General features: G+C 29.1%; 2 protein-coding genes and 1 non-coding gene across 5 annotated transcripts in view; 1 reads left to right on the top strand and 2 right to left on the bottom strand.

Annotated features, from left to right (window-relative positions):
* Nucleotides 1-311: 311 nt before the first annotated feature.
* Nucleotides 312-18,366, bottom strand: LOC103577456 (solute carrier organic anion transporter family member 5A1). The gene is made up of 15 exons (XM_008558091.2): nt 17,964-18,366; nt 6,734-7,053; nt 6,211-6,411; nt 5,685-5,738; nt 5,361-5,466; nt 4,076-4,292; nt 3,841-3,984; nt 3,468-3,683; nt 3,212-3,319; nt 2,441-2,677; nt 1,818-2,360; nt 1,559-1,736; nt 951-1,139; nt 722-873; nt 312-648 (listed from the first exon to the last, which is right to left on the bottom strand). Exons 2-15 carry the CDS (start codon nt 6,919-6,921, stop codon nt 374-376), a joined length of 2,808 nt encoding a protein of 935 aa, XP_008556313.1. The 5' UTR covers nt 6,922-7,053; nt 17,964-18,366; the 3' UTR covers nt 312-373.
* A 681-nt stretch (nt 18,367-19,047) lies between these two features.
* Nucleotides 19,048-19,119, bottom strand: Trnap-ugg (transfer RNA proline (anticodon UGG)). The gene has a single exon. It is a non-coding gene; the product is annotated as a tRNA-Pro (tRNA).
* Nucleotides 19,120-22,177: 3,058 nt separating this feature from the next.
* Nucleotides 22,178-27,106, top strand: part of LOC103577457 (kinesin-like protein KIF13A) — a 43,155-nt gene continuing 38,226 nt past the window's right edge. Inside the window, exon 1 of one of the 3 annotated variants that reach the window (XM_008558095.3) lies at nt 22,178-22,255. Coding sequence is in view for 2 of the 3 variants with exons in the window: in XM_008558094.3 (XP_008556316.1) it covers nt 25,067-25,121 (55 nt within the window). In the remaining variant the exon portion in view is untranslated. Of the gene's footprint in view, nt 22,256-24,506; nt 25,122-27,106 lie in introns of those variants that run through there. The other 2 variants (XM_008558094.3, XM_008558093.3) reach the window with 2 other exon arrangements.

Raw genomic sequence — 27,106 nt, 5'->3', positions numbered from 1 at the left:
CACGTGTGACAATGATATGTATATTGTGTCTGTTTTAAATATAAAAAAATATGATCCTGAAGTTGAGACATTTAAAAATTTTTGGATTTTTTTTTAATCAGTTATGACAAAATAAAAAATAAAAATATGCGCATGTAGAAAATTAAAAAAACTCTGTGCAATTTTTTCAAATATTTTTTTTTAAATATTTTATCGTTTTAAAAAAAATCCAAAAATTTATTAGACGTCGGCTAACTTGAGTATCATAAAAAAAATAAATATTTATAAAAAATTTTTTTAGCTGAAACTCATTAAATAATTTGCCAGAAATATTAAAATTAAAATTTTAATTTAAAAATAATAATAATTACAATAATCTAGAGTAAGATCGTCATTAAACGTTACGATCATTAGATTCAAATTTACCGTTTAGAGGTCGAAATTCAACGTCATCATCTTGTCGCGTGTCGGAAAAATCAGCCAACAGTTTCGAGTGATTTGTTGTGTCCGTCGAGCCCTGGGTCAAGTGTGTCGACTCACTTTCTTCAATATTTGTTGATTTAGTTTGCTCTGTTGGCGATGAGATCGAGGACGGTGTGTGCTCGGTTGAGTTTCCCGTTATTGGCTCATTTTCCGCTAGATTAAGATGCTGTGGCTTCTCTTCAAATACTGAAATATTCAAAATATGTTAGATAGTTATTTTAATAAATTTATAAATATAAATATAATAATAATTAATTACGTTTATCAAGACTAATAATAGAACCAACGATGTCATTAACAGTTAATCCTTTGGGCGAGTCTTCGAGCTGGTGCCTTCGTCTGACGAGCCACCAGTCAACTAAAAATAACGCTAATGCTAGAATTTTAATTCCTGCACAAAGTCCAACGTATCTGTAAATAAAATTGTTTATTTTTATTTTTAGTTATTTATTTAAGTATATTGATAAAATTAAAAATAATTTAAATACTTGTATCTAAATTGCTCGATATCGTAGAGTAAGCAACGTCCACCTTTTTCTCCACAAGTACTTTTCCAAAGTAAACACGTCGAGTCAATTAAATTACCAAAAAGTATTGGCGCTGGTATGTAACCAAATAACCTGAATATTACAAATTGCATACCCAATGCAAATGATCTTTCTTCTTCACCAACTGATCTGTAATCAATATATAAAATCCAAGATTTTAATATGATAGTCGTGATAATTTTTTGGCTTTGTAATGACCCGGTGATAAAATAATCTGAGCAAAAATAATAAGCGCGGGAATTTTTAAATTTGAATTTAAAAAAAAAAATCTTATTTTTATAATTTTTTAAGCACTACAAAAGGCGTAGTCTTCGATCAGAGAACTAGTACTCAATTACCCCATGCATTTGTATATCTATATTTAATAAATATAGATACACACATGAGTGATCGGGTGCTAGTACCCTGATCGAGTACTGGATCTCTTACCTTGTATTTAAAAATTTAAAAAGTTATAATTTATGCAATGCCAGATGGTTTATATTTACAGTTATTTTTTTCCGATTATTTTTTACTCGAGTAACTTTGCGTAATTATTTTTTACTTACCGTAATACGATCATTAATAATGGCATTTGTGTAACAGCTACGACGAATGTCATAAAAAATAATAAAATAAGAAATGGAAATATTGTTTTACATGGTGATGTACAAGGCCCAGATGTTGCAACAGGTATGGCTGTTACTTCTGCTGGTAATCTTGGCATTGGTAAGCTTCCATGTATGCCTTGAAAATAAATAAATAATTATTTTTAAATTCCGAGATCAATTGATTTTATAAGTAAAAAAAAAAAAAAAAAATACTTACATGCGCAGTTTGTGAAATTTGATTTAGAACTAAAATCAGTGCAACCAGCATGACAAGGACTGAAATACGTGAGGCCATTGTTACCGCAAACAGGTTCAACGTCATTCATACGACACTCACATCCAAAATTACATGAGGCAGTGAGATTAACCTGAAATGGCTCTGGTCCTTTTGTACTGCTGTTGAAATATGGTATTGTTGTTCCAGCCATTCTGACGTTGTCACATCCAAGGAAAAATAATAATCCATAACACGTTAAACACACGATGTTTGATACCAGCACAAACTGAACGGCACCCTTTGGCCTTAATTCCAAACGTTTTAACAGACACCCACCAAAAAATATACCAATACAAGCACCGGGTATTGCTATCGAACCGGTAAATATACTCGCTTGGCTTTTACCCAAACTAAACTGGGTCTCAAGATATTTGGGCAGAAAAACCACGAAACCCGACACAATAACCAGCTCCATACAAGCACCTAGGCAAGTTACTACGTACACTGGATTACAAACAAGCCGCCACATACTTCGCGGAATGTCTGTAAATAATTTAATAAAAACGTAGTTATTAAGATTCCTGCGGTTTTAATTGATGATTAAAAAAAATTAATTTAAATACCTTTTACATCCTTTCCATAGCCGCTGTCATCATTTTTAATTTCCTTCTTTAAATCTTTATTAGCTTCCTTTTCTTTGGCGATTGCCGACTTGTTCTTTTCGATTATTTTAATCTTCTCCTTTTCGTGCTGAAGAGTCTTGGGAAAACTGAAGAATGGAATCGCCACGAGTATAAGCAAAAGACCGCATAATAAAAATCCACCCCACCACATTCCGACCCATCTGTGATCACCAGGATCTACAAGGTATTGTAATTAATATTTAATTAGTTTATGTAATACATACTGAGTAATGTTATTAAGGATATCCGTTGCTTAAAACCCTTTAAAGTTTCCGAGTTTAATTAATTTTTATGGCACAAAATTTCAGTTATTTCAAACAGTTCTCGGTTTCTCAGACAGTACCCGCCACTTTTTTTAAATTTTTAATTAGTCGTATTAAAATTTTCTTAATTAATTAAAATAAAATTAAAAAATTAATTAAAAAAAAGATTTTAGTAAAATTCAAATTTTCAAATTTCGTAGGCTAAAATTTATTTAAAATTTTTTAAACTCCTAATTGATAACAACTGTAAGTAATTTATTTAAAACTCTATACCTCGGCAACATTAGATTTTTTTTTCAATTAAAGTTTAAATTTTTTTTTAGCTAATTGATAAAATTTTAATGCGACAGAAAGTCATTGCATATTTTTAAAAAATGGCGGGAACTGTCTGAAACTGCTCTTAATATTTTAAATATTAATTGAATTAATAATAAAATTAAATATGTACCTATACTGATGATATTTGCAGTAAATGAATCCATGTGAAAAGATAAAAGGTATGCGCCTAAAAGAAATCCCAAGACTGGGCCAAATGCTGCCATACTGTACATACATCCTAAAAATAATAAATCCTTATAATAGTTATATAAAATATAAGCACAGCATTATATTAATAAAAAATGAAAAAACGTGACAGAAAAAAAACGTGAGGTAAAAGTAAAATCCAATAAAAAAATAAATGATGATTTAAATCTTCTGATTACCGATATACAGAGAAGCACTTTCTGGTCTCACGTGATCGTCTATATAAGTGGTACCGAGAGTAAAAAGAGGCGAACCACCGCAGCCAAGTAAAAGCTGGGCCAAGACAAAGAGCATAACAGGCCCGGCGGTTGATGGCGAACCTTGAATACAATTGTCACCGCGTAAATTATTGTGTGGTGCCAGTGGTGGTGATGATAAACCCGATGAAAGTCGACCTAAATAAATTTATAAACAATTTTATTTTATTAACCCGACAATCATCTATTCTATTATTTACTTAATCTAATTAACTGTGTAATAAATAATAATAATTAGTTCAGTAATTGATGTTAAGTAAATAAATAAAGATATAATGCGTGAGTAAATAATTACCCAAGCCCATATCTTGCTCGCGCAGAGATACTCCACGGCAAATATTATCAGAGCTCGAGTTGTTGGATGCTGTTGTTAAGTTCGGCTCGGCAACAAAGTGGGGGATCATGAAGATCATTGAACCGAGACCCATTATCACCGCACCTGCAATATTAAATGATAATAAATTTTATTTTTTTATTTTTCTTCTTTAATTAGTTTATTATATGTAATTTAAGTTGTGATTAACACTGACCTATGGCAATCCAAACAGGTATATGTCTTCTGCTACCGAGATAACTGACAAATATGACAGTGATAACGTTGCCGATTTCGTATGAACTGGCAATGAGACCTGACAGACTTGATGGGATTTCAAATCTTTTTTCAATTGTCGTGATCACTGAATTTATGTAACCTGAGCTTAGCGCTTGTTGCACCGTGACAAGGAATGACAGCAGGAACACGAATACCTGGTAAATAATTATCATTAATGATCAATGATAATAAAATTTAAGTATTTGTTTAACTTTGATAAATTTACTTGGAGGGATTTATGTAACAATAAATTTTTATCGAGTATAGAAAGTGTCGTTTAGATGAATAAAAAATTTTCAAGTTTTTAGAGTAATTATTGGTAGCAAAAGTTTTTATAACTTGGATATGTTTATGACTTGATTGATTTTCTGTCGGGAATGCAACTTTATAACTATGGACGGATATTTTTTTACGGAATACGATATTTAGATATGTATGCGTAGTAAATTACAACCTTGATATAGTTTCGAATCAGTATTTATATTATTTATTTATTTAGGACTTGTTTTTCCAGGCTGCAAACGCGGGACTTTATGAAAAGAGGACGGAGATTTGCTCTTGTTGGAAATAACCCATCACAATATTAACATTTTTTATTCATTATGGTGTCCTTTAGTAGGAGAATCATAAAAAGTCTAAAGAAAAATTTATTTTTCGAGTAATTGACGTCGGGCAGATACAGGCAGATGCGGGCAGATGACACTGTCTATGCATTATTATAAGAAGTAGCCCGTAACTTTGCTCCTGTTGGGAATAACCCATCACAACATAAACGTTTTTTGTTCATTATGATGTCCTGTAGTAGGAAAAGCCATAAAAAGTCCTAGGGCAAATTTATTTTCTGAGTTCAGACCCATATGAGGATGGGTGAACATGGGTGAGGATGCCTCTGCCTATGTCTTTCTATGCAGAGGGGCCCGTAACTTTGCTCCTATTGGGAATAACCCATCACAATAATAACGTTTTTTGTTCTGTGTAGTGTTCTCTAGTAGAAAAAATTATACAATCTCAAGAAAGTCTTTGAATAAAATAGATTATTCAATTTAATATGAACTCTAGAGTTGGCACTTTTGGAGTTCCAAATATTTGTCTCATTATTTTTATTTTCTTATTTGTTAATTTTTTTGTTTGTTAAATAAACAAATTCTAAATATCATTACATAACAGGATTATAAGTTAAGTTAAAAAATATTATGAAGATAAAATATCAAAAATGAAATTACCTTTATCGTAGCAAACTTTTGTATAAAGGCCGGCCTGCAGCTTAATATACCGCAGTCTTTGGAGTCTGGATTAATAGGTGGTGTTTGTGGCCGTTCTTTTTCCGTTCTTCATCCACATGCAATCAAAAGTTATTCCATTATAACCCTTTGTAACACCTGACATGTCTCAAGTATATTCCATTCGTTATATTATTTTAAAACAGTTTTATTTAATCAATAAACTCAATCATATTCTCGCAAAAAATGTTATCACTATTATTACAAACTACTCCAGTTAAATATAAATAAATTTTTTTGAAATTCAAATCAGCTATAAAGTTTTACCTGTCGACCATGGAAGCGCTTGGATTCCTGCTGTGGCATTTGATGATAAAATCTCTGTAAAAGTGCAAAAAAAATTGCTATGAATGAATGAATGTGACAGTGCATTAAATCCAACTTTCCGCTACTGTTTCTCTATTGTGAATTATTTTTTTTTTTTTAAGATAAATAACAAAATAAAATTTGTTATTCACTTTACTGCGAGTGAGTTCTATTATTTATATATATAAATATATATAGCACATTAATCTTGTATATTTTTCTATGCATTTAATCATAGAACAATGCCCAGCGTAGGTGCATTTACTCCATTGTTCATAGGATAATTGAACGAGTTACGTAATGTCCGATGTACGTGAGAGGTAAACTCCCATATATGAGATTGACGTAATGATAAAATAAAAATGTCTCTACTCTTATTAAAAATCTTTAAATAACCATCAGTATGCAGAGAATATCCAGAGTAAAAATTTATTCTGTTGATACCGGCAATAAACTGAAAGAAAAATAACGAGGAGAATGAACTGACCTGTGATCAACGAGACCAGAGCTTGGGTTTCTACTGTGACACCTGATTACAGTATCATGGGTTAATCTGCCGTCTCCTGATTGCGGTAGGTCTAGACCATCATCAACAATATTCGCCGCGCTCTCGGCATACAATCCTGTCATTGCGTACATACTTTCGTTTCTGCGATGTCCTGCATGATAATTACTGCCGGACTCGGATCTGTAAATTAAATAAAAATTATTTTTTTATTTTATTTCTTCATGGTCATTTTATAAATTCGCTTCATTAGTTATTTATTATTTATTATCATTTGCTAATGTCATTTTATCTTATCGTAAAAAAAAATAAATAAACATGCAAATAAAATTTTTATAAAAGAAATTCCATAATTACGCAACGGAGTTGAAATTTTTTTTAGTTAATGTAATTAAGGAGAAATGATTGACATTAATTTAAAAATTGTAAAGTAGTTAGAGACGTGAGATAAAAATGAATATAGATTAAAAAAAGATAGCGGTGTAATAATGACGCAATTAATGACCTCTTGTGACCAAAGCCGCCGTAGCTGTCATTTCTCTTGTGACCAAAGGCTGTTGATATACTCTCAGCACGTTTGTGTCCGGTTTCAGGGCGTTTGTGTCCGATAAACCCACTGCCAGACTCTGTACGTCTGTGGGCGAACATGCTAGAGCTTGAGCCGTTTCTCTTGTGTCCACTGGTCGAGGCCATGGTTGCTGTTGTTGCTGGTGATAATAATTCTCTTTCACTCGTAAGCTCCTCGACCTCGAGACTCCGTTTACTCGTCCACACTAAAGGAATCACTAGTTCCGGCTCCACATTATTTCTGTACTCCTCGACATCCTGTAAACAATTTAATTAAACATCAATAATCACAATCACTCAACCAATACCAATAATAATTATTGGTGTAAAGTTTTTTATATTACGGGAAAAATATTGATCTTATTGAAAAAGTTTTCGAACAAAAGTTGTAGGAAATTTAATTTTCTAAAAAAAATATCTTTTATAATTTTTTCTTAGCACTAATATGAAAGCCGTAATTTCAAAATTCAAATTTTCATAATTAACAAAATTTTGAATCATTCATTATGAATTTTAATTTTGGAATTACGGTGAAAATATTGGTCTTATCGAAAAAGTTTTCAAACAAAAGTTGTAGGAAATTTAATTTTCTAAAAAAAATGTTTCCTATACTTTTTTCTTAGGACTAATGAGAAAGCCGTAATTTCAAAATTAAGATTTTCATAACTAACAAAAATGTGAATCATTCATTATGAATCTTAATTTTTAAATTACGGCGAAAATATTGGTCATACACGAAAATCATAAGAGACATTTTTTTTGTAAAATTAAATTTCCTACAACTTTTGTTCGAAAACTTTTTTAGTAAGACCAATATTTTCGTCATAATATCAAAAATTTCACCTATTCATTTAAAAAATAAGGCAAAAATCTAGTCCCTAATTATAATAATTATTATTACACTGTAAAAAAAAATTAGGAGTGATTAAGAATTTTATTTTAATCCGCATTCACTGATTCAAAGTTTAAATATTAAGATGAACTTTCCTTCGGAGTAAATTTTAATCCAAGAATTAAATAAAAAAACATCCGGATTAAATCAGCGTTCACTCAAATTTTATAGTGTAATTACAATTAAGTAATTAAACTTAAATGAACATTTGAATTTAATGTAAATGAGTATTTTATGTAAAAGGTTTCAAATTATAAGCTAACGAATTTTACCCAAGAAATACCCGGTCGTGCTAATTGATTTCACAATTGACCGGGTGTGTAATTTAAATTTGCGGTAACTGCGATTAATAATACATGCTACGATTGCTTGATGCCAAGAGGCATCATGCCAAATTTTATGGCAATATCACACGGCCCAAATAACTACACGACCTCATCTAACTAGCAATCCTTTTCAATCAACTTCTCTCTCCATAAACACTTTTTTTATCTCCCACATTCATCACTTCCCAATACATACTTAAAATCCTAGATCTACTCCAAAGACCTCTGACCCCAGTAAACTGATAAACTCCATTTTCGTATCGAAAAATTTTTTTTTCCAATTACAATTAGAATTATAATTTTACATTTTTTTAATCCATTTTCCCTCAGTACTTTGGTCGATCACGTGCGACCTTGAAGGTCACGCTGTTAAAAAATTGAACATCTATAGTCATCAGTACAGCTGTTTATACAACATTTGCAAACACTTTCTTCTTTTTTTTTCACACATATGTATTTATTTACACGGTAAATTATTATTGTAGACACAGTGACAATAGTACATATGCTATTACATGGGAAGAAAAAATAATTACCGTAAAAAGATGTAGAGAAAGTATTGAAGGGGAAATGAAAAATAAAATTAAACTTCCGACTGTGACGTTAACTGGATTCTATGTCTTATTAATGTCAATAAAAAAAAAACAATATTAATAATAATAATTTTAGTGAGATAAAATAACGGCCATGAAATTTAATTTATGAAATTAATTATTTATTTAATTTACCTCGGATGTCTTCTGTCGAAGGTAACGCGACATCCAGAGGAATTTCATCGATCCAAAAAATATTTGATAACAATAATAATAACAATATAAAGATAAAGAGTCACTAAATAAATATCATGCACTTTGCTGGCACGAAAAGCTCCAAATGGTGACCCAGTGCCCACCCCATCGGTTGAGAAAACTTTGAAGGCCTTGTAACACGCGAGTCAGCGTTCAATCTTTACTTTACTAAACTACTATACTCGGTACTATCGTACTGTTATCCGTACTCGTACTTGTACTTGTACTTGAGAAATATGATAACGTTAAACTGGTCGGGCTTGTGCTCGGTGCACTACTGAAATACTTAACTTTAGTAACACGTTCTGCAGTAAAGGATCAGAGCTCTGCATTTCAAAGAGTTAGGGTATGACACGAGACCGTCGTCTAGGTCGTCGACGAACTAGTCCTCATATCATCGCTGCCGAGCAAGAACTGTCGCACTGCTGGGTACACACGTGCTTGTACATATTGCTACCAGTACGATACGAGTTACATACTCGTTAATCGAAATATCGACCGACTATTTATTGATCTCTAGTTAACTTGTGTATTCTCACCACTAAAATAAACAAGAAAATAATATTTTTTTATACCGTCAGCTGATGGTTTAATATATGTCTACATATATATAATATGTATACATATGTACTAATTTTTTCTATCAGTTTTATTTATAATTCATTTTATAAAAAATTTTATTCAAGTCATCGGATGGTAATTATTTACAAGCTTTTATTTTTAATTTTACATAAAAATTAAATCTATCAAAAAATATCAGATAAGAAAAATAAAATTTATTAATAATTAATATTTTTATCAAGATAAAATAATTTATTTAATTTTCTGGTGACAGAATTTAGTTTGGTAAAAATAGAATTTAAATTAGTAGTCAAAAATTCAGTGTACGTTAGACATTAAAAATTAATGAATTTAATTTATAAATTTAAGGTTTCACGTATTTTCTGAGATGTTACATCTAATCGATAAGTTGTGTCAGATATAAATGTACCATACGCTTCGATTTTTTTTTGTCCAGGTGACCTATATCTGTCTACCTTACGGTAGGAGCATCCAGTGCCTAGTAAAAGAACCAGAGTACAAGAAAAATGAATAAGTAATCACCGCAATAATTTTTTCTTTTTTTAAAAAATGTAATGATAATAAATATAAAAAAAAAAAAATTTATAATGAAGGTAAAGTTTGCAGATGGTCTCAACGAAATTTCACTGGTGATTACTTGGGAACGATGCCAAAAATAAAGAGCAGTCTTTAATCAATCTTTCACTTTAATTACCAACACAGTATTTAGCATTTATATTTTTTATTTTTGTCACCTAAATTTTTAATATTCATAAAAAAAAAAATTATCTATTTTTATCATGTATTTTTACATCTGTCATTTAACTTTGTATTATTTTACTCCAATTTTACTTAAGCCTAAGTGATATTATTTTTTTTTTACTGCAATGCAGAAAGGTGCACGTTAATGCATCACTGCAGTAAATTTAAGTCAGTAAATAGGCGTAAATTCAAAGCCAAAAATGTCACTCGAATGTGAAAAATACCTGCTATAAAATTATATACATACATACATACATACATACATACATACATACATACATACATACATACATACATACATACATACATACATACATATATACATACATTTATATAATAAAAATGTCTGTCAGTGGAATTTAAATACGTAAATTTTTGCTAATATATATATACATTTTCATTAAAAGGAAATTTTTTTTTAAGATAACAAAGACTTGACGTATTTGAGTAAGCCAACAATTAAAACATGTTTGTACAGTTGTTTCATTTTTAAGTACTACAATTTCAATGAATAAACTATTTTTTAAAATTCAGACTGAAGAATAAAAAAGATTGTTTATGAGTAAAAATGTCGATAAAAATATTATTTTATAAATGGGTTTCATATATTTGTAGGTAAATTTTCTTCAGCTGTATATGTACCAAGTGACTCGTGACCTAATCGCACCGGAATATTTCCATATCCGTTATAAATCGTCATAGATAATAGATTCGCGTATATAGGTATCTTACATGCAGACCCACGTCCGGTTTACTGATGTATATGTACTTGTACACAGAATATATATTGGATTTCATTTCTCATCTCGTATAGTAAATATATATATATATATATATGTATATGTTAAACACAATTCGTATCAGTATACAATTTCGAGAGCAATGTCCTGATGAAATATCAGGAAGTGATTTTAAATTATTTTTTTGATGCAAATATTAAATAGTTTTTTGTAATGACTCATGGAAATTTTAATCAGAGAATTAAAATTTATCTAGCAGACTGTGTAAACATTATTTGATCCGTTTAACGGAGAAATTCAATAAATTTTTATGTATTTATAATTTTTTTTTTTTTTTTTTTTTTCTAGAAACTGTTTAATCTTTTATAATAATTCATGAGTTAATGTGAAAATAAGACGTAAAAAAAAGAAACGTCTCCCACGTGGTACATATGTTTAAGAATATCAGTGAGCCGTAGTTTGGAAGTAAGATAAATTATTTTTTCCATGTGTTACCAAAACACACAAAATTATAAATACAATTTTTGTCTATTTGAATTATTAATTATATTTACAGTTTTGTAAAAATTAAATACTTTATTTTTATTTATTATTGTTTTTGTGAATAATAAAATTTATATTTTTGTGGAACCAACGTGTAAATAAACGATATTTTTTACTGAAATTTAAAAAAGTGAGAAATTATTTTTATTTCATATTTATGAGTACAAAAAAAATTTTTTTCCTGGGTTACGATAAAAAATTTGAGTAAAAAACTTTTGAAAATTTCTTGTTAAAAAAAATAAAATAAAATTTTGAAGTAATTTATCAAAAATTGATCGCGAGATATTGAACAGACAAGAAATGTCAAGTTTTGAACTTTCGTTGGTAATTTATAGAGTTAAAAAACTTTTGAAGCTTACAATTATTGAAGCAGTTATAAAAATAATGACATAAAAAAAAAATTCCGACATTAGATTTTATCTTCGAACAGTTCTGTGAAGTTAAAAAAATTTCTTACACTAATTTTACCATCATGTGCTATTAAATGTACTTTTCCTCGTTAAATTAGAGAGGTTAACGAGTTCTGAGCGACCATTTTCCGGCAAGTTATGACCTATCAAAGAACACGTCCTACTTTTGACTTTGATAGCCGATCACTTATGACCTGATGATCATTAAAAACGTTGAAGTTCAGTTGTAGACAGTTTAAGTATTTTCTTATAAAATCTACTGACAGCTTCCAACTACATAAAAAAAAAAAAAAAAAAAAAAAAATAGTAACTTAATTTTTATTTTTAAAAATAAATTTTACCGCCAAAAATCAAAAAATATTTTTGTATGCAGAATATTCAGATCTCAGTTCAAAAATTTAAATTACTTTGATTTTGCCATTTAAAATAATTTACTCATAAGCTAAAGCGGTCAGCTCAATACAATTTACCCGTGATATAAAAGATGTCAACATGTAATTTAGAAAATATTAATAACAATATCAGCTCTGTCTAATTTATTTTAAAAGTAAAAAAAGTAATTAATAAACAGAGCAAGTTTTTTCAAAATTTCGCTCAAGTGGTTTAATTAACGTATCCTTAATTAAAGTACTTGTACAAAAATAAATAAAAAACTAATATATACAGTAGTAATAAAAAATATGACATTAGACATAAAGTGTCTATGATTTTAAGTAAAGTGGATCCAGTTAGTCTCGACCCAATTACAGCGACTCAAGTGACTCATATACGATCTACATCAACTAACTTCATCTCATTCTATTACTCTAAGTATCTATCTCTTTCACTGCATAAACTCGATCAACCTCATCGACATCATAATTATTAATTATTATTATTATCAACCTCGTACAAACATCTTCATATTAACAAACATACGCCCACGTGTTCATAATCTAACCTGACTACAAGTAAAGTTGAGCAGTCGGTTGTCGATAGATTGCATGGCAACTGCTAATACCTTAGGCTAGAACCCATTTTCATTGACGAGGAATTAATATTCTTGTTATATGTAGCTTGAAAATGAAAGCTTTTCCCGCTTATATTAATCCCTGTATACATAACTCTCGATCTCCTGGTAGGATTAATTAACTTAGCAAATGGACTGACTTTATGGGTTTTAGATGCCGCTGTATTAATTTATATATACATATAGACGTACTTTTAAGTATGAACATTAATGCTAAACAAGTTATATGTATATTGCGCTAATTGCCCGCCTACTCTGCAATATTCCACGCTCGATTTTTCGCAATTACGAATGTTGTTTACGCCAGACAATGAACCAACCGTTTTCTCTTTAATGCAGTTTCAAGATTACGTTTTGATATTGTTATATTTTTTTTTGAGGTAAAGTTAAAAATGTAATTTTTGTTTTTTTTTTTCTAAATTAATCAGTGATAAGTAGAGCACATAAATTAAATAAGTGTACGTCATCCTGTAGCTGGGTTTGATTTAAATGAAAATGAATGAAAAATATAAATGACCTGAATAAATGATTTATTTCATAGAATAGGAATTAAACTTTAATCTAGGAGAATAAAATTTATTGTAGAGGAGTAATGTAAGATATGATTTAGTGATTTATATTCATGATTCAATCGTTCGTGGATTGATTTGATAATCGATTGCTAGACCTTAACCTCGTTTTCTTGGATACGTGGAAATCAACGATCACTTAAATAACGTTTTACTTTCTCCGGATTGTATATTGTACAGTTGTAGTAAATCTAAGTTTGTTATTATATATATATATATATATATATATATGTATATATATATGTGTGTGTGTGTATGTGTGTTATATTGCTAGCCACACCATGTGAACACGTAATACTTCGAGGTGGTATGGTTAGTTATAAATAAATATATATATGATATAAAGAGTTAAGTCTTGTATCACGTGGGGACGATATTATATTATATTATTAGCTGGGCTGGTTGTTTTTTACTTTAGATTGCTAGCTGTTTTATTGTAGTTGTAAGTCATCGGAGTATCTTTCGAAATTATTGTAACCGGACTTTCGAACTACTTTAAAAATATTTTTCGTAACAATGTTACTTGATATGATATAAAATCTAAATTATTAGACATTTGTTTAAAAAAAAAAATTATATAAATATTTGGTAATTGTTTTTTAAGAAATATATATTACAATGAAATTTATTATTCATTATATATATAAATTTAAAACTGAAAATTGTTTAATAAATTTTCTACTCCAAAAAAAGTTTATTAAAATTTTTTTAACTTATTTTTGACTCCAAGAAAAAAGTGGCAAATTTGAATTGAAAATTATTCTATAACTTTTTCACTCCAAAAAAATTGATGAATTTAAATTAAAAATTAATCAATAAATTTTTTACTCAAAAAAAAAGGTGGCAAATTTGAATTGAAAATTATTCTACCACCTTTTTACTCCAAAAATGTTTATTAAATTTTTTGACTGCAAAAACAATTTAAAGAATTTTTTAAATGAATTAATGAAAAAATGTAAAAAAAAAAAAAAAAAAAATAAAGTTTAAATAAAAAAATGAATAATTGAATTTTAAATACAACAAAATTTCACTTCTTATCTTATCAAATAACGACAAAATGTACATACTCATTAAAAAAAAATAAGTGACTAATAACCATTAAATAATTAAGACCTCGCGAGTCATTAAAACAAAAAATAATAATTAAGTATAAACTTTTGTACGTAAAAACTAAAAATAAAGTACTCTCCAGTGAAATAAATAAAACAAGTCTAATAATTGAGTTAAATGACTTAGAGGTCTCGGTGACTGCACGCGCTCATACCGTCACATCGTGTGTCGTGATGATTATACATAATAAAACTAGTGCTCATATTGCTAAGTCACCTGCGATATAATAAAAAATAAAGTCTTCAAATCAAAATGACTCATCTAAATTTATGATATTTTTTATTATATAAAATATAAAATATTATTCATTAATTTTAAACACTTCTTGACTTTATGATTCCAGAAATAGAATAAGTGCAGATTTGAGCGCATAATAATAATGTGAAATATAAAACAAGGAGAAAAGATGCAGGATTCATAAGGAGAAGGAGCAAGTTTGTAGACTCGAAGATGGAGTGACGACCTTTACATAGGCTCGTATCTCCTCCAGCTTCTCCACCACCCTCAGCTCCTCCTTCTTCTCGCACACTTCAGGTTTTTGACCGCAGACAAGACAAGATACTGAGTAAAGTAAAGAGAAAGAAAGATCCTAACAACGCGGATAAGAGCAAGAGAGTTTAACTGACACTTGATGATACGCAAGTCGTGTCGAGGTCATGGCAGTCAGTCGACTAGATCTCACCAGATGCCTATGCCATTGTCATTCACTTGCATTGTTACCTTTTTTTTTATTTACAATCACTCTAATGCAATATAATAAAACAACATTACAGTATCCGTAAGAATGTAGATCATAAATAAATATATAGATAAAAAAAAATTTATCATTGGCTCAATTATTTTTTTAAAATAAAAATATTTACGTGAACTAAATCTCCGGTCAGTGTATTTTATTACCACGCAATAAAAAAAAAAATAATTACATTGACAGCAAATTGTTGACGTTCTGTGAGAACATGATAAATTTGTCCCGTATTTTTTTAATTTTTTTTTTTCGCAATGTTAAAATATATGAGTATAAATATAATATAGTCCCGTTAATAAACTTATCTGTCTTAATATATTTTTATTTACAAGTACATTCGAGAAATAAATAGATATTGTGTACTAGAGAATCCTGCGAGAGTGAACGGTTCCAACGGAGTGCAGTTACGGATTCAAAGAACAAGTTAATTATCACAACTTCCCGTCCTCATTATAAAGCAAAAAAAATGTATATATATTTATAAATAAATAATAAAAATATCTAATGTAACAAGGACAGTTTTATTATTATTTATTATGCTTTAATTATACGAATTTAAAATTTGACGTTTTAAAAAAATATTTATGATACTTATTATTGCTGCTATTAATAAGTTAATTATCATTAGAAATAATTTAATAATAATATTTAATTAATGCATTGTCACGTAATTCAAATTATGAAATATTTTCAAATTTGTAAAAACAAATACTTGGTTAATTTACGTGACATCGCATTAAAAAACTTTCACGTAAATATTTTTTTTAGCATATAAATTATTATTTTTTTTTCTTTTCATATATATGTATATATTTAAAGACGAAATATTGATTTCCATTTTTTGAGAAGAATGTGAGTGAGTCTTGGACGATGTTTAGTTGCCAGAGAGAATGAAAAGAAAAGTAGACGTATAAAAAAGGTGGGTATAAAAGATACAACGTCAGGGAATAAAAAAAGAAAAAGAGAAGAGAAGAAAGGAATGTGGAGATGACGAACAGATGGTGGCCGTGGTGGAAACCTTTTACAGCTGAGTCAAGTTGCATGTACACAAATCGATAGAGTACTAAAAAAACGTTACTTTAAAATTATATTGACTCTTATTTATATTAAACATTTTAATTTAAATCTACTTTGAATAATTAAATTTAGTTGAACGTGATTTGATATTTAGGGACTAGATTTTTGTCTTATTTTTTAAATGAATAGGTGAAATTTTTGATATTATGGCGAAAATATTGGTCTTACTAAAAAAGTTTTTCAACAAAAGTTGTAGGAAATTAAATTTTACAAAAAAAATGTCTCTTATGATTTTCGTGTGCGACAAATATTATCACTGTAATTTAAAAATTAAGATTCATAATGAATGATTCAAAATTTTGTTAATCATGAAAATCTTAATTTTGAAATTACGGCTTTCTCATTAGTCCTAAGAAAAAATTATAAGAGACATTTTTTTTAGAAAATGAAATTTCCTACAACTTTTGTTTGAAAACTTTTTCGATAAGACCAATATTTTCACCGTAATTCAAAAATTAAGATTTATAATGAATGATTCAAAATTTTGTTGATTATGAAAATTTGAATTTTGAAATTACGGCTTTCATATTAGTGCTAAGAAAAAATTATAAGAGACATTTTTTTTTAGAAAATCTAATTTCCTACAAGTTTTGTTTGAAAACTTTTTTAATAAGACCAATATTTTTCCCGTAATATAAAAAACTTGACATCATTAATTATTAATTGTTATTTTTAAATCAATGTAAAAATTCAAGCCCTAGTTATATTATTTACATGTAAATGTAAACTTATAAAGATAAAAAAATGAGATTAAGAGCAAGAAAAAAGAGAATGTCTTATCAATATCGTAATTGCATTAAGTCTTGTATTTAAAAGCGTTTACTATTTTCTATTACAAACTAAACATTTGTTCTTAATCGATACTAAAACTGATTAAACGATCACCGTAATCAATATCCAGCTAATAAACAATTTAATTAATTTTTACGACATACTTTAAATTTAAATTCCATTAGCATTTTTTATTTAGTGTTTTTAAACACACAAGTTGGATAAATGTCAGACGTCAGACGTGAAATGACGTTTTTAATTTTCATTGTTGTTGCTGTTGTTATTGAATTATTTTTTTTTAGATGAAATGTAACTGCGGAATGAGGAAAATATTTTTTTAGCAAAAATGATCTTGAAATAGTCTCGTAAAGACACTCGAGGTCTTCTAAGCCATTCGATATGCACTTAAAAAGACATAAATATCACAAAGCCAGTGATTTTTTATGGAGTTTAAGTTATGGATTTTCTGCACGAGGACAGAATTTAGATTTTTCATATTTTATTTTATTGATCATTTGACATTTTTATCTATTGATAAACTTTTGTAAGATTGTAATGATTCAGACAACAGCTGAATGTTTCTGTAGATAACGATGATGAAGACGTTACTCAAATATATATACATGTATGTATATATATGGTAGTATTGAGTTTTAAAAAAGTATACAATATGATACAATACTACAGTAAATATCCGTCACAAATAAGTCTAATCTTATCTAAACATAAAAAATAAATACGTGGACATGGTGATGTGTGATTTAATAGTGATGATGTATAATAAAGGAAGAGTTGATTTAGTATAAATAAATATGAGATGAAAGTTTGTTTATAATTAAAAAAGATAAAATGAAGGTGAGCTTACCGAAAGGACGCTTGAGTCACTTCAGATTCCTTTGTGTTTAAGGAAAAAAAAAATCCTCGTGGTGACAGGGCGGTAAAAGGGCCCAGAACATTTAGCACAATCACCAAAGCACATAAACAGTATCACTTATTTAAATAATGCGTTATGGGTTATATTATTTTATCGCACTAACACAAAGATATTTATTTAAATGTTAACTGTGTCGTTAAAATTAATAATGGATTTATCACATGGACAGCATCCAACCGTCAGCTCGCGATTGGAATCATTGAGAATTGAGGAGATCATAGACCAGCTGTGTTTTTGTGGCTCCGATGGATTTAAAAATACCTGTGCGCAGGCGCCGCGGCCATTTCTAAATTTTAGTTCTGGTGGGGAGTTTTCAAGCGCGCGAAAATTCAAACGACAATTTTTAAATGATTTTTATTATGAGTATGAATGTAGCAGACGAAACATTTTATAAATTTTAAATAAATTAATGAAAATAATGAAATTTAAAAAAAGGCGCGTAGTAATTTTTCATTGATCTGAAAACGCATTTTTGAATTTTCATTCTTATATTTTAATTATTTATTTAAAAATTTAAAAAATTCCCACTTGTCAGATACATTCACACTCATTCCTATTAGACATTATATAAATAAAAATATATAAGAAATATAATTACATTGTTTTTCAATTGTTTATATATTTTTTTGCCCCTATCAAGTTTGGTTCCAAGTTTTTCATATGGTGGTATTTTATGAGGGTATGTAGCAGACAAACGATAATTTTTAAATTATATATAAAAAAAAATTAAATAATTAAAATAATAAAATTTAAAAAAAATGCACGTACGGAATTTTGAACTTTCTACACATGCATTTTTTTATTTTTATTTTATAAGCATTTCAATTTATTTCAAAAGTTTTTAAAATTGACCAATGTCCGCTAACTTTACCATTATCGATATTTTATAACTCAATTCTGTGCTAAAAATTCAAAATTTTATTAGTGTCTTTAGTTGTAGTCTTGTTATTTCAAAAAAATATTCATTTTGACAGAAAATTTTTCATAGATTAATGAAAAAAATGCAAAAATATCAGGGCTCAGCCGGGATTTGAACCCGGGACCTCTCGCACCCAAAGCGAGAATCATACCCCTAGACCACTGAGCCAAGGAAGCAATGCTTGAAAATGGAAATGTTGAGGAACAATATAAACAACACTACATTAGTAAACAATTTAATATATTTGATGCACGAAAGATACGAGATTCAAGAGATTTATTCTAAGCGCATATAAATAAAATGATAAGCTATAGATTCACAGACGGAAAAAGATATATCCGGGAATATATGCCGGCAGAAGAGCATACATATGACAACTAGAGATGCAAGCCAGATATATATGACTTTACCGGGATATATATTTTTTCATGCGGGTAAGTGATTTCTATTAATTTTCTTTACTTATAAATATGTAGCATTGTCGGAAGAGTAAATAACATCTCATGTTCAATGAAAAATCACCGAGCCGATGAAAACCGTTAGATAAAATATTGATTTAATAATAAAAAAATTCATATTAGAAAGTAATAAAAATTTTATCTGCATTTGATAATCAAAAATCAGATAAAATTTTGATAACTTTATAAGTTTTGAAAAGAGATCTCATATATTATTTAGACACTTGGGTGGAATTGATAATTAATCTAATGTTAATTAAATAGGAAGATGGATTTGCAGAATTATTCATGATTGGAAATTGATTAGGATGATAAATAACTCGATGATAGCAATTGGATGGAAATATATGAAAGCATTTTAAATGTAAAACACCTGCGACACTTGTCGCTTTGCTAATGATGTAGATCGATTTGAAATATTGAATGTTATTAGTCCGTAACTGCGAGGGTGATAATTTTTTTAAATATTATTTTTCAGTTACGTAACTCGTCTCGCTTTCACGACGATCGAGGAAATGGAAGCCCAATTTACTTACTGATTCGATTCTATTTTTAATCTAACTACAGGTTCGCTTATATTTTATAAACCATGCGGAGAGAAAATTATAGAAACAAATATACCATAATATTATGGGAACAGTTTCTATATTTATATAGAAACCATATCTGAAATATTACATACCATAATCACTCCTCAAAAATATCTATAAGGGATTCCTATCATTTCATCTCCGTGAACTCTACTTGTAAAGATTTTTGTTTTTAAATATAAAAATATAATTATGTAACTGTCACCTTTTCTCTGATCGTTATTGCTGCTGCTCTATTTATAATAAATTGATAAAAAAAAATGTGTGTAAAATATCAATATGTATATAGAAAATAAATACATGAATTAATAAAATGCTCTAAAAGAATTATAATTTTTATTGAAAATAAATATAAAAATCAATTTTTATAAATCATCTAAAATAATTACGGTAAGAAAGAAGAAATAAACTCTGCCTTCGTCCGTTTATATATTTCTCATTATTAACAACGGCCTTTCAATTAACTGCAGCTATAAAAGACTTCTTCTCTATCAACAAGTTCTCAATTCGCGTGGATTAAAAGTTTATAAAATAAGTTTTGTAACGTCAATTTTTATAAAATCAAATTAAAAGAAATATTATTTTGTAAGACTGCTATTGATTTTAAATATAAGTCTTAGTGCTAATAAAAGAACACAACTCGTCATCATCTAAAAAATTGATAATTCGTTCCCTACAATCGTAAGTTAACTGATTTTTTACCAATACATCAAGTAATTCCAAAGTCTTTTCTAACGAAATACTTTTTCCGATAGCATAATCAAGACGTTTCTTTAAAATATCATAGTATATATAATATTTACCTTCATAATTTTCTATACAAAGCGCTCGCAAATTTTTATTGAACGCAAGTTTTACCAAATCATTACTACCTACAGTGAGAATTTTCCAAAAAGTAATATCACTACTGCTAATTTTTTTAATTTTCATTTCAGAAACTACGCCATTGATTTCTGCTTTTATCTTTTCCATTCTACGTAGATGTTCATCTTCACCAACATCAATATGTGTCGGAGGGAAATTAATTCTCATCAATGTTTCTTCGTTTGAAAATAAACCCAACTCTTTTCTCCTGAGTATCTCAAAAATAATATCATAAGTTATTTGCTTGTAATTATTTTTCCATGTGTTTATAAATTCCAAGTCCTGAATGTCATCGGTTAATAGATAGTCATTAAATTTCGTCAGTTCGACTGTACTATAATCCAAGTTAGTCAAATCAATGTCCGTGTGAAATAAAATGTAGTGAAGAATTTGTTTGAATCCAAAATAAATAGAGATTTCGAGAATGCTCCAGTTAGAATGATGTCTTGAGAATAATTTACTATTTATATCAGCGCCGGCTGCTAAAAGCATTTCAATTATTTTCAATTTTTCAGCAAGAAAAGTACTCTCTTTTTTTGAGTACGCTGAAGCCAAAGTGTCAGCACTCATTATTACATGATGGAGAGGTGCAATACCCATAAAAGAATAAACATTAACAAAAGCTGCTCCTCCGTTATCTAAAATAAGTTCAACCATTTCTGGATCATTAGTTTCGATAGCTTCTATTAGAGATGTAACCATTCAATTGTGAGCCCGCATATCGACATCTGCACCGTAGTCTAGTAATAATTTGACAACTTTTGTTGATTGAAGACTAATTGCACAAAGCAGTAGAGTAAAATTTTGATCAGCATATCGATAATGCAAATTAAAGCCCAACAATGGGTAAAATTCATTACGGAAACGAGTGTTAACATCAGCATCGTAATTCAAAAGCTAAGATGTTATTTTTGTATTGAGTGAGCTCACTGCGATGTGGATTGGTTCAATGTCACCAGAATTGATAGCTTTTACGTCAGCATTGTGCCTTAACAGTAATCTCACACATTTCAAATGATTTCCTTGGCAGGCAAAGTGCAGTGGAGTGTATCCATTATAATTTCTTCCCGTACATACGACACGCACATTGGCGCCATTTTCTAAAAGGTATTCCATGATTTTAAAATGTCCGTATTTTGCAGCCACGTGGAGAGGAGTCACGCCATGTCTTCCAGGTATATTTACATTGGCGCCCATTGAAACAAGATTTTTGACTATTTTTGACTGCCCTAATCTAACTGCGTCGTGTAATGGAGTGTTTAATAAATGATTTAATTTTTTATTTACTTTTACATTTTTTCTTGTTAATAATTCGGCAATTTCAATTCGTTTGTGTTGAAGAGCAAGTTTAAGTAAACTGTAACCTCCATGAAGAACAGGAAGCCTTGAAAGGTAGATGATTTAAGTAACTTTTTAAATTTCTTGATATCATTTGCATGAATTGCAGAAATTAAATTTCCACGACTAGTTGACATTTTGACAAAAATATTTTAACACTGATATAAATAAAAGCTTTTGATTAATTGTTGCTGGACAATTGTATTTTGAATTGGTAATTTAGCACATTTTGAGGTTAGACTTTATACGAAATTGTTGCAACCAGTCTTAACGATGCTGCTTGCTTTAGATTCTGCGCTTTCGGATTTCGTACCTGGTCATAAATTAATACGCAATACATTTAAAGTCATGGTATCCAAACTAGAACAACGAACCACTGGAGGAGTTGGACATAAGTGACTGACACTCTTCGGTAATTTTTTCAAGGCGGTAACTTTTAAGAAACTTTTCAGTTATTTATGTCCCAGGTTTTTTTGGGAAACTCAACAAAGAAAAATTGTTAAAATGAAACTTTTTTGACAAAATATACGAAGCATTTCCGAATGCACCCAGACGAAGAAATATACTCAAAATTTTTTATTTGTATTAATTATTGTTATTATTTGCGCGATAAATTGAAATATTTAAAAAAGAAGTTATTAAAAATTAGAGAAAAATTAAAATACTACGTTAAAATAAAATGGCGGCAGAATATGATGAAAAATATTTGAAATAATAAAAAACAACACGCAAGTGTTTAAACAAACCTTGGTGGAGAAATAATATGCAGAAGGGTGTCCTAATACACTTGGAGGTTTGAATTAAATTGATCCAAGCGTATTGCTGCTAAAAAACGTCACTTAACTGCTATTTCCCACCAGACGATGCCAGATGATTTTGCTCAGGAACTAGGAAGGTATCAGCATCAGCCATCAGCAACACTTTACACTAGCACTGAATACTTAATACTTAACGACACTGCAGACACTTTGCACAATTTAAATTTTACAAACACTGCACAATTTAATTAAATAATCACTGAGCAAAAAATTTTATGATTAATTACACGACGCCACTGCGATACTGTTTCAATTCAAACTTAGAGAAGGATCTGGACTACAACTGAAGTTGTCGATGATACTGACTGCCGCTATCGAACCGTCAGTTGATACAAAATAATCGATATTTCGATTTTTCGACCACCCCCACTTTAGCACAAATTTGAACGTTGATTGCAGTGACACGCAGTAGCGCCAACGGCGCGAAATTTCAAAATTGAAATTTAATCATTTTATTAAAAATGACTTGTGTCAATAATTATATTAATTAGGGTGAATTTAGAAATCAGAGCTAGAATATTTCTGAATACACCCACAAACAAATTTTAATAAAATTATTAAATTTCAATTTTGAAATTTCGCGCCAAGTTGGTGCTACTACGCGTCGCTGTATTCGAGGTTCAAATTTTTGCGTAAGTGGGGGCAGTCGATGAATCGCAAAATCGATTGTTTTCCATCAACTGACGATTCGATAGCGGCAGTCAGTATCATCCAGAACGGCAGTAGTAGTCCAGATCTTTCTTTGTTCTTTATGTTTGAATTGAAACACAGTATCGCAGTTAAGTCGTGTAAAATTGTGCAGTGATTGTAAAATTTATCTTTTATTAATTTAAATAGTGCAAAGTATCTGTGGTGTAGTTAAGTGTTCAGTGCTAGTATAAAGTGTCAAATATTCAGTTAGAGTGTAAATTGCTGCTGATGGCTGATGCTGATAACTTCCAAGTTCCTGACCAAAATCATCTGGCATCGTCTGGTGGGGAAATAGCAGTTGAGTGACGTTTTTTTAGCTGCAATACACTTGGAGCAATTTAAATCAAATCTCCAAGTGTATTAGGACACCCTTCTGCATACTATTTCCCCACCAAGGTTTGTTCGAACACTTCCGTGTTTTTTTTTAAATATTTCAAATATTTTTCTATCATATTCCACCGCCATTTTATTTTAACGTACGAATTTCGATTTTTCTCCAATTTTTAATAATTTATTTTTCAAATATTTGAATTTCCCGCGCAAATAATAATAATTAATAAATGAATTACTTTGGTCGCATTCGGAAATGCTTTAGCTTCAGCCAAAGCCTTCATTACCTACATAAGACAGCGCAAGAAAAATAAAATACCGACCTGACAACTCGCGCCACCATCGCAAACACCTAAAAGCATTTGAATTTCCAGTCGCGGTAAAATCTCAGTCAACTAGTGAGCGTAAAACTCTGTCGGCCGTCGAGAATTTTGATCCGCGGGGAACCAGGGAGAACTGGCTGGTGCTGGCGCTAGCTAGCAAACCAAGAGGTCTCGTCGTCGTTTAAACAGGCCACCAGCCAGCCACCAGCAACTCTCCTGCTCCTCTCCTCAGTTCTCGCTCACTCTACACCAGTGCTAGAGTAATATACAAGTAAGCAAAAGCAACCACCAGCAAGTTGACGCACGGGCTTCGGGCATCGGGCAATATCTCCTCCAAAAGCAATATGGCGAAGTGTGTCACGAGTACGGTTAGACGTCGTAGTGATCTTTGAACGAAATAAAATAATAAATAAATATTTAATAATAGTAAATATTAAAATGAAAGGCTGAGGTATGGGTTGACTCTAAAGTTTTATTTTAAAAATAATGCGCCGTAAAAATTATTTTGTGATTGACAAGACAGTGTGTTGCAAGTTTAACATCTCGCTGTTTTTATTGTTGTGATTTTCGTTTATTTTATATTCATTATAATTACCATTATAAATATATTTATATATTTATAATCTATTAATATATAGATATATATATTTCAATATCTATATTATATTTTATTGATATTGTGAGCGTAATTGATTGTGTGAATCATGGCCACGGATAAAATTAAGGTTGCCGTGCGAGTCAGGCCATTCAATCGCCGAGGTAAGTAATATACAATTAATATACACATATATATAGACATACATTCACTAATTTATTCACTGACTTGGTTATTTAAACAAAAAATCATTTACATCAAATTTACAATCTATTGTCCGTCATACCTACAATCATTCTTATCAATTGATAACACATTTTTTTTCAGATAAAGACTAAAAAAAGTGATTAATTTTTCAATCAAAACTTTTACATTTATTTACTTGACATTATTGTTCTTACTATCATTGTTTAAAAAAAAATATTTTTTAAATTATGTAATTGATAAATGTTTTGATCAAGCCAGTGATTGAAAGTTTTACTTTATTACTTTCGCTCGTGATTTTTCAAACGTGTTAAATTATTTAATAGCTATGTAAGCAATGTAAAGAAAAAAATACGTAAATGGTTATCTTTGTTTTTAAATAAAAAAAAGTTAAACACGTTTGACATGACGCATTGTGCACAGAAAAAATATTTCTTAGCGCAAAAAATGTTTTGCATTTTGGAGTAAAAAGAAAAATTTGAATGAGTGTGAATAGAGCAGACAAATTTTAAATTATTAATAAATAGAGTAAATAATTGATAAAATGAAATTTTGAAAAATCGCCGCAAAAAATTTTTTATCATTTCAAAAAATTTTTGTTTTTAATTTATTATGCAAAAAATTTCTTAGAGAAAGTAAAAATTTATTGCGTTCTCATAATCTTGTAGTTAGTAGGCAATTAAAAATTTTCTGATTATTTCCAACAAATTAATTACAAAAAAAAAAAAAAAAAACAGAAAACTAAAAAATCCACATATAGAAAATTAAAAAATCTATAAGTGCATTTTTTAAAAATATTTTTTTTTTTATAATTCAACGTTTTGATAAAAATCGAAAAATTGTCAGATAACTTCAGAATCATGATCCTGAAGTTAAAAGACAACTTTTGTATTTTTTTCTCAATGTCAATTAAAAAAAAAAAAAAAAACTAAAAAATGCACATGCAGAGAATTAAAAAATCTATAAGTGCAATTTTTCAAAATGTTTTTTAAATAATCTATCGTTTTTAAAAAAATGAAAATATAAAAGGTCGGCTAACTTCAGAATCATTTCGAGTCTTAAATTTTTTTTTATTTTCAGTTGAAGTAGTGTTTTATTTGTTAGATGAGCCTTCGAAAGTACTAGAGTGCAATTAGCATCAGTTACTCGTTCTGACATTTGCTGGCTGTAAACCGCGTGACAAAAGATGCAATGCTGGTACTTGTCTATTATGTACATGGGTATTAATAAGAACAAGATAGATACATGTATTATAATATTTATTATTATTATTATTGTTGTTGCTGTTGTTATAAATATCATTATTATGACGACGATGATAATAATAATGATATGCATACATGTGTAATTAAATGTAAAACGTGTACGTGAGTGAACATTGAACGAATAGAGAAGGTGATATGTGTGTAACCGCAAGACTCCGTTCACTGAATAATATCTAACGAGCATTATTTTCCCTTCCGTCGGATCTAGGTGTCATGTTTCATTATTTAATGATATTTATTTATTAATAATATATAATATATATTTTTTGTTACTCGCTATTATTAATTGATTATTTGAAAGTTTTTAATTGGGAGTTGAATTAAATATGATTGTGGGTTTATCTTATCGAAAGTTGAATGATATATTTTTGAGTAGGGGAATATTAGTGTCTAGTGTCTTGAATTATTTAAATAATTTACTGTTGAGTGCCAATGTTTGCTTTTTTATAAATAATTATAATTATCAGTTAATTTATTTTAGCGGTTGCGTGACGCGTGCGGACGAAATTGCAAGTCTGAAAAATATGTAATGAATCATCGAGGGAGAAAGAAAGTTTATTTATTTATTTATTTAAAAAAAAAAGATAAAATGAAAATAAAATATAAATTTTATTTTCATCTTGAAAGTTTTCTAGCAATAAAATGTACATTTTTTATGTATGTGTGTTATATTTAGTGTA

Source organism: Microplitis demolitor, chromosome 4 (assembly GCF_026212275.2).
Source record: "Microplitis demolitor isolate Queensland-Clemson2020A chromosome 4, iyMicDemo2.1a, whole genome shotgun sequence".
In the NCBI taxonomy this organism is placed as follows: Eukaryota; Metazoa; Arthropoda; class Insecta; order Hymenoptera; family Braconidae; genus Microplitis; species Microplitis demolitor.
The sequence above is the reverse complement of the archived record's forward strand: the minus strand, read 5'-3'. Positions and strand labels throughout refer to the sequence as shown.

Coding starts and splice junctions, on each gene's coding strand:
- LOC103577456 (XM_008558091.2), bottom strand. CDS start 6,921: ATGGCCTCGACCAGTGGACACAAGAGAAACGGCTCAAGCTCTAGCATG. Junction 4,293..5,360: donor AAAAGTTTGCTACGATAAAG/GTAATTTCATTT, acceptor ATTATTTACCAG/GTATTCGTGTTCCTGCTGTC. Junction 3,985..4,075: donor ACCTGTTTGGATTGCCATAG/GTCAGTGTTAAT, acceptor TTAATATTGCAG/GTGCGGTGATAATGGGTCTC.